This window comes from Falco punctatus (genome assembly GCF_963210335.1).
Source record: "Falco punctatus genome assembly, chromosome: 7".
In the NCBI taxonomy this organism is placed as follows: Eukaryota; Metazoa; Chordata; class Aves; order Falconiformes; family Falconidae; genus Falco; species Falco punctatus.
The window spans coordinates 21,385,524-21,399,720 of record NC_137587.1 but is presented as its reverse complement, the minus strand read 5'-3'; the positions used below and the strand labels follow the sequence as shown (position 1 = coordinate 21,399,720).

Sequence of the window (14,197 nt, the reverse complement as noted above, 5' to 3'; positions counted from 1 at the left end):
GAAGCACATACTCAATATTAGTCATCATAGGCCTAACATTTGTGTGTCCTACAATGCACCATGACTTTACTTTCCTGGTAACATGATTTTATAAACGGCTCAAGACTAAACAAACACATCAGCAAAACTCTAAACCAAGCCCTACCAAAATCATATACTGGGAACTGTGGAAGAAAGCCATATTCTAAGATTTAAGCCAAATTACCATAGCATTTCATCTTACACTAAAAAAGGGTATTAATCTCATTTTCTTTACATGTACCTGTGAAACACCAAGCATTCCCTCAAGCTACACTGACTCACTGCTTCTCAGAAAGTTCTCCCACTCAACTCAAACCCTCATGCAAGTTATTACTACAAAAACCTTACAGCCAAGAGTACGCTGAATAAGGTGAGAAGGATTAAAAAAACCCAAAGGTTTGACTGCTGTCACGCTCCCACCTAAAGAGCAAACACTGCTAGGTGTGAAAGAAGAAATACATTAAACAGCCACGGGGTGCAGGTTGCAGAGCGTGAAGCCAGAGACAGCAGCAGTGCCTATATAGTATCACTGAGCACATCAGAAACAGAAACAAACTCCTATGCTTGCTGTCTTTTCTTACTTATTATCGGGGGGGGGGGGGGGGGGGGGGGCATGGTGGGTAGCATGGGAGGCAGCACAATTCACGTGTTTCCCCTGAATTCTCCCGAACAGCACGGAACAGGTTCCCACTCTTCCCTGGGCTTAGCGTGCTGCTGCCAGAGCAGCTCTGTTCACCGCCGCTGACCAAGCTCAACTGTTGACAGGTGATCAGGGCCGTACGAAAGTCTAGAGCCCACCCTCATCTCGTTTGAGCCATGAGCTGCCATATTGAATGGTGGGGACAAAAAACAAACAGCATCACTCTGGTTTAAGTACAGAAAAGTATGGGTTTGGGCCCAGTAAACCGCCAGGCGACAGAGCAGCATCAGGCTGAGTGCACAGAAGCACATCACTTAATAAATGCATGAGTAACGGCCTGGCTCTGGGCCTCCTTGTGAGCTGTGGTGCAAGCCCAGTGCTGTCCAGCCCCTTGAAACAAACATGGGGATCCTAGAACTGAACAACACGATCAGAAGACCCAAATTCCTTATAACAGCAGGACTCCAGATTTGGAGGCAAGTAGTCAACAACTACCAGCTTCTCACAGAACCACCATATCAAACTTTTAACTGAAGTCACTCTGAAGGCAAAATGACTCCATGGCCCACTAAATACAGGCCAAGAACCACTTCTTTAAAATACCATGGAAAAAAAGTTGTCCCATCTGTTACAAGATTCTCTGGCTTTGGTGTACACAGCAACATTATGACTCTTGCCTTGGCTACCACAGCTGTTACTCAGCTGTTTTTTCTCCGCGAGCCTTGCAGGGAATGCCTGTACCCTAACTGCAGGATGGGCATGCCACAGTCCAAGCTCCCTTGCAGCTTCCAAAATGCCAGTAAGAACGCAGGAAGACAGAAGCACAACTACAGTTGTTAAGTCAGGTAAATGGGCCAAGTCACCTGAAAAGATTAAGCACTCTCAACAGGACACATTCTTCCCAGCCCTCTTGGGTTATTAAATTAGTATTTGTTAAAGCCACTCCCACAGTACCTGAACATACAGGAGTTTTGTTCTGTACAGAAGAGCCGCTAATAGGCTTGCCATCAGGTGTCACACACCAGCAGTATCCAGTGTAGGTATGGCACTGCACCTGTTTAATAAAACAAAGAGCAGGCATTTCATTTCTCACTATCACCCACCACTTTTATTATAATCCAGCATCTTAGTGGAAGTTCCAGTCCAGGTGCATCACAAACACATGCTTCAGAGTGAGGATGTCACACAGAGGAGTGTCTGATACCATCATCTTTTCTTTCTCACCTCACCTCCCTCCCCAAATAAAGGTTATTTCTCCTACTCCAACTCCTTTAGCTGCAATTCAGGAGGCAAAAGAATTACTAGTCGTCAGCTGAGAACGCTTTAGTTTGGGGAAGCAACAGTTAAGTGTCAGCTCGTTCCACCCTCTGCTAAATCCCATTTACTATTTACCACTAAATAGTTGTCCCACTTCATCCCATCTGGGATGTGAAAATGCCACCCTGGCCCAATTCCACAGCCACTGCTTGAGAACAGCATCTGTGGGCATTTCAAGAGCATTTTGTTCACTAAAACAGGCTGGAAAAAATGCAACACTGACTTGTTATGTTAACAAACCTTCTCCAGATAGATTTAAGCTCTCTCCTGTTACTATGTCAACCTAGGCAGTAGGAGCGAGATCCAACACGCTTGCTCTTCATATATTGACAAGGTCTTAAGAACATTTGATGGAGACTCTAATGAGCCAAAAGGTACACAGCGTAAGATTCATCTTGTTTAACTTTAAAGCTCTACTTCTGACCTGGACTTCTAGAGTTGCCCTTCACCATGGAAGGATACCAGAATGAACTAGTTCAGATGAAGACCTCTAAAGGCAGAACAGAAAAATCTCAACCTAGCAAACTGGTCTTGGTAACATCTATGCAGACATTAGTTCAGTGGCACTATAGTTTCATCCAGCTTAACAGATCTGGTTACTCAGCTTCACAGAGTGGTCAGTATTTGGATGGAATTTGGGATGCCTTTGACTTCCCTTGAGAAAAAAGTGAACGATCCCCCACTGTGGAATGGTACAGAAATGCATACGTTACTATATGCTGGAGATGGGTCCTTCAAATTTCTGAAAAACAAGCCACAAAATGAGATTACTTCAGAACCTGTCTTTTACTTCTAGATTGAATTCTGCTCATTCTCTCTTTTTCCAAACAAGTTCACTGGAGCCAATTTCCCATTCCGGTCCTCTCCACACAGAAGAATGATGGGGTGTTTGCACCATTCCCTTCATTAGGGATCCTTCAGACCTAAACCAGCCATTCTCCCTTGCTGACAGCTGGCTTCGATTCCCTAAGGTAGCCGAGTTTGTTCAGAGACTTAACGACAGTCTTTTTAAAAGGCTTTGAGTATCACATAAAACATGATCTAAGAGCAATTATAACGCGGTACCACGTGTTTATCTTTGGTTTCACTAAAGTGCAAATCAATCATTTTGCCTTGAGCAAATTCACTTTTAGCAGCCAAAATCAACAATACTCTCATGTACTCATGTTACTAAAGTCACTGTTGCTGCTATCTGCACGTTTCCATCTTTATTCTCTCAATATATCACAAAATTAATTGCAAATTACTCAAAACCACTGTGAATATAATTAGCAATAATAAAATTGCAAGTATCTTATTGCTCAATATAATCAATTGCACATTCAAAATGAGTGTGATGGAACTGCTTGAGTTTCTGTGTTTAGCATTTATCCTTGCTGATCACACACACATTATTGCATTCCCAACAGTACAAGAAACTGTCTTTACATCTAAACATTAATTATAAAAATCCTACCCAGAGATAGAGACAAATTGCAGGATAGGGTCTTGAATTCATAGGGCAAAACCATTCCATGTTACATTAGAGAAAAAATCCAGCATACCCAACATTTAAGAAAATGCAAGTACTAGTGACTTGATATTCCTTCAGCCAAACCTTCAGAAAATAACAAAGTACAAGGCAGAGGAGTCCAAAAAACAGTGACATAAATTTAGGATAGATGCATTAACTAGGAGCACGTTATGCAACTCATCTCAGTTGAGACCTACCAATTACAGACACTCATTTATGCAAGCCAAGCACTTTAAAAGCGAAGTAATTTTGTAAATAACTAAGCTAAGGAACGCTGGTCTTCCTTAGACTGGTAGGCCATGACCCTTTCTTACCCCTGCAAAAAAAATAAAATCTCAGATTGACAGCACTTTCACAACACCCGCATGTTCTGCAGCACCAAAGGACTTTCCTACTATGCATAACAGCAGCAATCAAATCTCAGCCCTTATCCTAAAGGCCAGACAACTACCCAAGAAGAATGGACACTTCAGAAGCCTCAAAAACAACTGCAGTTGGCATTCCTGGACATCTTTGCGTTGAGAGATGCTACCTTTCATCATTTTATGTGACCAGGTCTCAGCATATTTAGGTGTCATAGCAACAGTGGTCTACAGCCTAGAGTTCGCAGCTTACCGGGCTGAGGAAAAAAAAAAAAAACAGTATACTTTTCATCACTTACACAGCACTAGTATGACATTGAAAAAAAAAAGATGTAGAAGCAATAGCTGATCCAGTACCATTTCTACACACCGCATGTAAACACAAACTCTGTAAAGTTTGTGTTCTGTCAACTATTCTAGAGCACCTGTAGTAAAGAATCTTGAAAATTATGGGGTTTACTTTAAATTTTTCCTATGAGTTTCCAGTTACCTCAGGTTTGAGTTTTTGTTGCTTAATTTCATTTAAATCTTCCACCCAAAATTCAACCTCATTCTAATCCTACTCCCACAGTAGCAAGATTTTTAAATACTGTTATAATCAGAAGAGTAACTGTAAAAGTGACACTCGTTTACTGTACGGACCTAATCTTCACTTACTGAGTTAATTTGGGCTCCACCAAAATACATGTTAGAAAAAGTGTGTTTGCCTTTTTTTGGTGCTCAGTCTTCTAAAGCTAAGCATTGTGTCAGAGAAAATACGTTATCAGTTTTATATACAAAAAACCTTGATTGCTAACCAATCTGCAGACACATAATGTTCAGCACTGGTGAGGCCACACCTCAAATACTGTGTCAGTTCTGGGCCCCTCACTACAAGAAAGACATAAAGGTGCTGGAGCATCTTCAAAGAAGAGCAGCAAAGCTGCTGAAGGGTCTAGAGAGCAAGTCCTGTGAGGAGAGGCTGAGGGTTGGTTAGCCTGGAGTAAAGGAGTCTCAGGGGAGACCTTATTAGGCTCTACAACTGCCTGCAGGGAGGTTGTAGTGAGGTGAGTGTTGGTCTCCTCTGCCAAGTAACAAGCAATAGGATGAGAGGAAACGGCCTCAAGTTGCACCAAGGGAGGTTTAGATTGGATATTAGGAAAAAATGTCTTCACTGAAAGGGTTGTCCAGCATTGGAACAGGCTGCCCAGGGGAGTGGTTGAGTCACCATCCCTGGAGGTATTTAAAAGACTTGTAGATGCAGTGCTTAGGGACATGGTTTAGTGGTGAACTTTACAGTGCTAGATTAACAGTTGGACTCTTATTTTAAAAGGTTTTTTCTCAGTCTAAATAATTGTATGATTACTGCTTGAAAGACACAAGACAGAGTCTGACATATCAAATATACACCTACCCAACAGCAGAACATTTTAAGTTACATAATAGGGAACCAGAGAAATAAAACCTGCAAATCGCTTGAGGTCTTCCAACAGATTCCCCAGTAACATCTACACTTTAAAAAAAAAAAATTCAACTGCTGCAAGCACCCAAATCCCTGATTGTGCAGGAGGACACCATTCCTATTTTTCGTAAGTGAGGGATATGCCATCTCAACCGATGAATGAAAAGCATGAGGGACAAACCCAAAAACAAATGCTCTGCCACCACTGCCCAAATAAAGACTGTAGCAGTAGCTCCTCTATTCCCCCCTGCCATTGTGATGCGTGAAATCAAACAGTAGCTAACATACTAGCCACTGGCCACATGAATGGCCACCTGCTCTCAATCAAGTCCATTATGAAATGAAATATGAAAACATTATAGTCACTGGCAGATGACTCTGCATCTTAATTTCTTGAGGGAGAAAGGAGCTGCTGTATGGGTTTCTTCATTATCTTACTGGCAACACCAGAATCAGATTCCCAAGTAGACCAAACCTTCTCTCAACAAGCAAGCAGTATCATCCCTTTACAGCCATTTGACAAAGGAGGATCAAGTGGCTGTTTCAAAAAGATAAACTGAAAATAGGAAAGAACAAGGACAAAGCAGTAATTCTGTGATGGCTGAAACCAGTCTTTACAGACTTATAGGAAGAAGCTTGCTAAAAGAGGCTTGAGAGTGCCTTAGACAAGCACAGGAACATTAACGCTCAGACCAGCCTTTCACTACTGTCCAGATCAAGAGGTTGGTAACCAATTCCTATCCGATCGCAGATCAGACAAACATTTCTTGGCTCCTTCCATAATGCAGGGCAGAGAGAAGAAGAGAAGAAAAACATTCCTTCTGCATTCAAAGCAATACTTCTAGGGAAGAAGAAAAAAGACATCCAGTTTTTGAATAGCACTGCTGAGGGCGAGGGCAGACAGCAGAGTTACTACTGCCCACACTCACAGCACAAGGCAAGGCTCCGAACTCTGTTTGCACCCAGGTGCTCCTTTGCTCTAAAAACAGCTAAATTGTTCCAAGCCAGTAGGTCATCTGGTATGACCCACGGAGCAGAAGCCACAGTGTCACACATCAATTTTCAATCAAGCCTTTCCTTCGTTCAAGCCATTGAGACTCATCTAGAAAGTTCTCTGAACCCAAGTTGGTGGTACACAATTGGCACACTGGCCTGATGGCTGTTTATCTTAAGTGATGTCTGTGTTCTGGTTTAAATGTCTTCTATTGCTTAGACCCTGGATCTTGCCATACTTTCTGCCAGATTAAGCATCAGCAGACTAGTCAGAAGGCTGCCTTGCCTTTACAGACAATTTTAGGAAGCTATGAATCAGTCTGCATCTTAACTTTGAGCTTCTTTGAGTCTACAAACCCTTAAATCATTTTTGTCACTTTTTCTGCTCCCCGCTCACATTTAATTCTTCCCAAATGATGTTGTGTAGACAAATATTCCCACCAGGGCTTTATGCAGCAACCACCCTCCTTGAGTCTATGCACCATTCAAGAAATGCTTGCTCCACAGGAATTTCACTATTCATATAACCAGGGAAAGAAGTAATTTCTGGCAGGAAAAAAAAAAAATCTTAGCCACCATCAAGGGCATTGCTAACACCCTGGCAGAGATACCACTTTTAGCTCAGGAGAGGGATCCTCAAGAGAGGCTCACTGCTTCTGACACAGAACATGATCCTTTAAAGTTAAAAGTGACCTTACATTGCTGCTTTCCTTAAGGACATCCACTCTTGCTTTAAGAATTTGCTCCTTTGCTCTCTTGACTGGTGGTTCTTTGAAGAATATATATATAACCAAAGTTGCTACCTCCTTACCCATCCATGGGTATCTTCAGCTCAATATACAAATGAGAAACACAGTAAGAGTTGCAGGAAGTAACGAAGCACATAAGTAGCAGACAAATCTGCAGAGCAATAGTCACAGAGAGCTCCAGCTAGTCTTTTATAGAAGGAATGTCTTTTACCAGAAAAAGCTAGAACCATCTACTAATTAAAGCCCAGATTCTTTATTAAGAAAGAGTTCCTTTAATCTAGCGAGACAGACTGTGTTCTTTTCTTCTGAAAGGAGAAGTTAAATCCTTGAGAGCTTAGTATTGCTACAGCATAAACACTGAATAATGGAATAATAGACAGCATCCAGGGAATGCGGGATATGTCTACACAGTGCCCCAAACACCATGCTGCATTAAGAAATGAGTTTGTAATTCTGCTCAGCATCGCGCTACACTAGTCAACACAGAGGAACAGACTTGGATCACAAAGTCACACTGAATGGTGAGAGGGTTCTCGATATCTTTAGAAAGGGGTCTGTTTGTAGGACTTAGGAGAATGCAGTACTTTGTACACGCATTAGTATAGCACAGAACAAAACTATTGCTACGGACTGTAATACAGATTGCTTTTTCTAAACAGACTTGTATTACCAGATGTAGGAGTGCTCTGGAAGCTATCTGATAATGGCAAACTGCTCTGACAGTCAGCCCACTCACTGATCCCATCGTAAGACAACAGGTTTCACTGATGCACTTGCTCTAAGAGAAATCTCAGCACTGCATCGTAACTGCACGAACAGCTGCAGTTGTGAGAGCCCTACACTCAAAATAAACTCTCCAAGGAGACTTGCTCTTAGCCACTTGTATGCAGACTTACAAGGAAAAGAAACCACAGCTAGACAGTGGACGGTGGCAGCAAATAGCAAGACACACCACAAAAAGCCCCGCAAGACTATACCCCCAAAGCAGGGTTAGCATTATTCATGTTCATATTAATCTGTCTGAAGCAGATCCCATTTAAAACCTCAGCAACCTTTTCTAAAAAGCTGCTTGGGGGGAAAACTATGAAGAATGCAAGTCTCTCAGCCCATGGCAACAAGCCCAATGGCACTAGGCAGCAAAAGAAAGTGCACAGATTACCCAATAGAGCCTGTTGTTTATGAAGAACAGATCACAGCAGGTTAAGTGCAGCATGGAAAGGGAATGGCATTTATGCAAAATACAGCATAACAGAAAAAAGGAGAGCACAAATCTTGGGAACAGAAACTGGTTTTAGTCATGTTTAATTTTGCACAACAGTACATGACCTCAGATTTATACAATTTATCAAATTACTCATACCAAACACATATTCTTATGTTGTGAATAACTCAAATTTTATCTGCATGTTTACATTACTGTGGGCTAAGTGCAGAGAGCTTTTGTTATAGGAAGTAATATTCCACACAAACTGAAATATAAAGAAATAACAATTCCAGAGTAATTCATCAGGTCCTTCCCCATTTACAGTCATCCCATCATGCCTGCAGCACCACCACCTCCTCCATGCTGCAAGTCCATACCACATTTTTAGATGTGTAAGCAGTGCTTAAAAGGGATTTGATAAGATCTTTGCTATACACAAACTCCCAGACTAAGGGAAGCAGCACTCACAGTGCATAGAAACAGTTATGAAAACCAGTGAATTGACAGGTGCCTGCTCCTCTTCATGCAGTACTCAAAACCCGTTATAACTAGTCATGCTTAGGAAAACTGGCCATCCAGACAACAGAATTGGTAGCCACACTTCTTTTTGGTCTATATTTTACAGACAATGAAAAAACAGGCATATTATACAAGTGTTTAAGACACACAGGATGTCTCTCTAATGCGGAGTTTAAATGCAAGCCAAATCAAGGTCTTTGCCTTCAGGCCCTCCTCCCTTTCACCCTTGTTACCACATCTAACATTCTGATCTCCGAGCCAGTAGCCCTGCAGGGAAGCAGGAGGAGATAAGGCAAGCATGGTCTCCCCTCTGCAGCCACTGTCCCATGCAGCACTTACTGCCAGTCACAAAACAGCAGAGTAGCTATATGTTCTCTTTACCACCCTACAGCCCCATCCAATTTGCAGTGGATCTAGCCCCAAATCTACACAGTTTCATCCTGAATGCAATTCCAGGAGCTGGAAAGGGCAGACTTGGGTGGCTTTCAGAGGAACAATTTCAGTTAGTGCTACTTTTAGTGTTTACCCATAGTGATTGCAATTTAGTTTCTAATCAAGAGGATGATGATAAACCACAAAAGCAACAGTTCAATCCGGTTAAGACTAAACAGGTTTTGTGAACATAAAGTTACTACTACCAAATGCAGCTCCCAAACCTGCGCTGTCTGTTTTTCACTCCTGCAAAACTTTCAAGTATTTCCAACAATTAATTAGACAAAAACCTAGATCTTCTGAAGTTTGATGGCAAGGATGATGTGGGCCTGAACACCTACTGTGTACACATCTACAAAAAAAGAGGCTTGGCTCAAGACCTGAAAGCAAGTCATCCACATCTTCAGCGAGTACTGTAACAATTAAGACATTTGACATTCTAAATATATGCATGCATCTTTGTTTCCCCTCTGATCAGAATTTTTCTTCTACCCAAAATATTCCTCCAATAACAGTTGCACAGAAGGCAGAAAGTTGTTGAAAAACATTCCCCTAGCCAACTCTACATACAGGGTATACCCTGAAGCATGTGCATCTTGTTGGGACTGGGCTTCAAGGCTGAAGAGCATAGCGGGTATTTCTCCTAGAAACTTAATTGAGAGATGCTGCTCTGTTCTGGACTCCTCAACTGAGATTTTGGAGGTTCGATGGAGCAACAGTCTGGGCACTGAACCGGAAAAAAACTAACAACAGTTCAGAGCTGACTTCATCAAGGCCTCAGGGACTTCAAGAACTGGTCTACACAGCTTCCACACAGAGTAGAACCTAGGGGTGCCAATTCTCTGCACAAGAGATGCAGTATCCAAACCATCTCCACCAGATGAGATCTATTCATAAGTTGCTGGAAGCAAAACCTATTTAGACTGTTCACCAAAATTCTAATTTTTATGCATCCTTCTAAACCCAAAGTTTAACTGATTTGAGCCAGAAGCTAAGGAAATATTTGTCTCAAATGCAGGCTGAAACCAGTTAGCTTCCTCTGACATTGTTTTTCATTCACATCTTATACAGGGACAATGACCTTAGATGCTGCAGTATAAATGATGAAGCTGGTTCCTGAGGTATGTGGAACGTGGGATACTGTTACGATCCAAGGAATGATACGAATTTCATTTAATTCCAGCTAGAAAGGGATCAGAAGCTTCCTTCATCATGCCAGGTAAAACAAAAGCATTTTAGTGTTCACAGATAGGACTGAACAGAGGAAGAATGTGAAATACCACTTGGCTGCCAGCTGAAAACACACAATTTTTGTAAGCAGTTTCATGTTGCCCCTCCACTGGCAACCCACAGTGGCCAGGGTTCCAGGACAGGAAAGGAACAGACCTTCCAAATAAACCTGCCTGAAACAAAGCTTTGTCAACTGCACTCAGTCCAGCCTATTAGGATGAAAATTTTGCCTGCACCTCCTACTTCACTCTCCAAGAGGCTGATGGACAGATGACAGAGACATTGGAAAGTCAGCTTTCCTTCCCCTTTTTTTCTTGAACTATAAAGGTTTAACATGGAGCACTCAGTTGGCCCACTGTGCTAGATTTTGTAATTATTTCCCTCTATTGCCAACATAACCTAAGCAGCTCTACACAGAATCAAATTTCAACAATTCAGAGTGTAGTCTGACCAAGACACTGCAGCCACTTCTCTTACCCCCACCATCTTCCCAAGATGGTCCACACTGTACACAAATATGATGATGCCTGCTCCAAATAAGTATGCAAAGTTGGCAGGATGGATAAACTTTTCCCACTTCACCACTAAAAAACAAAAACAAAATAAAAACACTCCCACACACCAGATAATGGGAGGGTAAGGTTGAGGGGCGGGGGGTGGGGTGGGGAATAAAAATTTTTGGTGGGTTATCACAAAAAAAAAAAATCTTTCCTCTCCTCTTCCCTCAGGCATCACGAAGTGTTTGAACCAACCCCAAGGCTTTTTGTCTTTCTCATCTTTTTGAACCCAATATTGATTGTATTTTGGAAAATATTTTTACCTTCAAAAGACTTTGCAAACAACTAGTGAATCCTAAAATTTCTCTGAGGCACAAGATCTCTAGAGCAGTGCCAGACATAGGGAAGCTAAGGCAAAAAGAGTTGTGTGATCTACCTAAATTCACAAAGTAGATGTCGTCAGGGCTGCAGGATTTTAGCTTTTGAGATGCAAGCCAAACTAAGCAGACAGCATACTCCTCCTACCTGTTAGGGAACCGCGCATGAGCCATTTTTAACACCCAGTTCAGTTAGCACTGGAACACTACTCAATATACTAGTGGTAAAAGAACCAAGTATCACTCTTCATTTCTAACCTGCCTCTGCAAAGTACTCTTCCTCTCAAAATCTCCTTCATGAGGGCTTTGTTTTTGCCACAACTACTTCAACTTCTTTGGAATTTTCTTGGACCTCTCCTAGTCCAACTATTTCTGAAGGATGCTCAGGGACCAGGCCTGACTATTCATTTTTCACAGATCCTAAAGGCCAACAAAACCATAAGCCTCCTCCACTACCCTGCCTGAGAACTGCTTCTCAAAAGAAACAGCATTATGAAACCAGCACAAGCACGCATTTAGTTCCAGCAAGGGAACAGTGAAGAATCAAAACCTCAAGGAAAACACTTTCATCACCTCTCTGCCAGACCCCCCAAACCACAACAGGGCATAGAACAGAAAAGAGAAGCCTGTCACTAACAAGTACCCTACAGAGGAAAACGGCTCAACAAACCACTTTTTTTGCTAGGATAGATGAAGCACAGGTAACAGCTGAAGAAGCTTAGACCACCCTGTTCTATCTGAGCCACAGCTATCTTTGCAGGTCACCTTCAGGGAAAAACTGACCTCCCCTGAAACTTGTTTTTGTTTCTGTGCTGTGCTGGAGGTTGATGCCATTTGTTTCTGTGCTGCACTGGAGGTGGATGTCATTACATGTGTATTTGTTTTTTAAGGTATGGTGATCAAATCAGAGCTTCCAGTTGGTTAAAACAAGTCCCCAGCTTTCAAGACCTTCACCTGAGTAGCTGAGACTGCACCCATCCTGCTATCATCATTTGGTTCACGCCATAACAGTGACTCTCCCACAGCCACTGGCAGCCTGGCTGAAGGAAGACAACAGAAGTTTTACCTGTGTGAATGATCCATCCTCATTGCATTCTGGGATGAAGACTGCTTCCTGGGGCTTCTTTGCCTGTTCCAGTGCTTGAGTTCTCTCTAATCGACACTTACTTTGGCCAGCATCTATAAGGAGAAAAGCAAAACCTACTTAGATTGCAAACACCATTTGGCCTCTTCACAAGCTGTCAGATGCACCACACTGCTGCAGCAGGAAAAAAAAACCCAAACAACATTAACATTAGCTATGGAGTTAGCACTCATGATCCCAAAGTCAAAAATGCACCTAGACAATCAAACTACGAGCCAGTTAATGAAGAGCTGCCTCATTTCCCAGGTGATATTTTTTATGGTCATCCATGGGCGCTGGAAGCTTCTTCTAACAAATGCTGGAGCATAATGCCCATGCAGTGAAAGGCCTTTCTAGAGGGAGTTGTGTCTGTGTTAACAGCCTGAAACTGGATGGCTGAGCATAACCCAAGTAATTCAGGCCTAGAAGTAAGCAGTGTGGAAGAAGTGATGGCCCTAGCACAGCTTCTTCTCTAAGCAACTCTCCCAATAAAGTGCTAAAATAACCAGTGACCCATCTGAACTTCCACCTTTGTGTGGTTCAGATAAGGTAGATATGCCTGTGTGTTCCTGAAACCCAGCGTACTGGCTCTGGCTGAGCCCCACAGCAGCCCTCCCAGTGCTGTGCTTGTACTGGTAGCCAGAAGGGTGCTGCTAACACACCGGTGTTTGGCTGCTGCTGAGCAGCGCTCGCACAGCACCAAGGCTGGCTCTCCAACATCCCCCCATCACCAGCAGGCTGGGGGTGGGCAGGGTCTTGGGAGGGGACAGAGCCAGGACAGCTGACCCAAACAGACCAACAGGTCATATAAACATATGACACCTGCTCAGATATAAAAGCTAAGAGAAAGGAGCAAGAAGGGGGCAGCACTCGTTATTTACAACATTTGTCTTCCAGAGCAACTGCTACACACGCTGAAGCCCTGCTTCCCAGGAAGCGGCCGAACATCGCCTGCTGATGGGAAGTAGAGAAAAACTTTTGTTTCCCCTTCACTTCTGTGCAAATGACTTTTGCTACTGCTTCATTAAACTGCCTTTACTTTGACCCACAAGTGGGTTTTTTTCATCTTTATTTTTCTCAAACCACCCCCTCCCCACCCCACCCCCCACCTTCTGCTGAGGGGAATAATAGAGCGGCTTGGTGGGCACGCGGCATCCAGGCAAGGTCAACCCACCACACCCCACACCCAGCTTCTACCTCTAGTCCCAGCGCTCACAGCCACGTGTGCATTATACTTTCTCATATCAGTAACTAACTTTGCTGCCAAGAAAAAACACTGCTCTGCAAGCAGAGCAGAGTTTGAAGGGGTTAAGATCTCATGACTAACTCTTTCCAGGTCCAGCTCACTGTTATAGAGTGTAGACCCAGATAAACCCATCAGTCATCAGTGTTGGGCTTAAGAGGAGAGTTCTGCCCTGCAGAGATACAAGTTGACTCAGTGCTCACATTTAAAAACATGATGTCTAACAGTACTTCTGTTCAGCCTAGAAGAAAAAAGGCAAATATCTGTTTCTATGGGACTCTGACACAGGAACTAGCACCTTCTTCCTTTCCTCATGAATCCACTGATGGAAAGATTTTCAGTGCAGAAACTGCAAAACCTGGTCATCAGAATCTTTCAGCAGCACTGTAGAGAGTGATCAAGGTTGAATCCACATTATATCAGGCACAAAAATAACTGGGTAACAAAAAAATTCCACTAAAGATCCCATATCTGCTTCACAGATCACATGAACTTCAACAACAGAATCACTAATACCAGCACTGAATTAGAAAGCC

At 42.8% G+C, this 14,197-nt stretch overlaps 1 protein-coding gene across 7 annotated transcripts in view; it reads right to left on the bottom strand.

Annotated features, from left to right (window-relative positions):
- Positions 1-14,197, bottom strand: part of SMOC1 (SPARC related modular calcium binding 1) — a 158,696-nt gene that overhangs the window by 53,595 nt on the left and 90,904 nt on the right. For all 7 annotated transcript variants that reach the window (XM_080396519.1, XM_080396517.1, XM_080396520.1 and 4 more), the window contains 2 exons: positions 12,362-12,474; positions 1,616-1,715 (listed from right to left, as the gene is read on the bottom strand). In XM_080396519.1, coding sequence (XP_080252645.1) covers positions 1,616-1,715; positions 12,362-12,474 — 213 coding nt within the window. The remainder of the gene's footprint in view (positions 1-1,615; positions 1,716-12,361; positions 12,475-14,197) is intronic.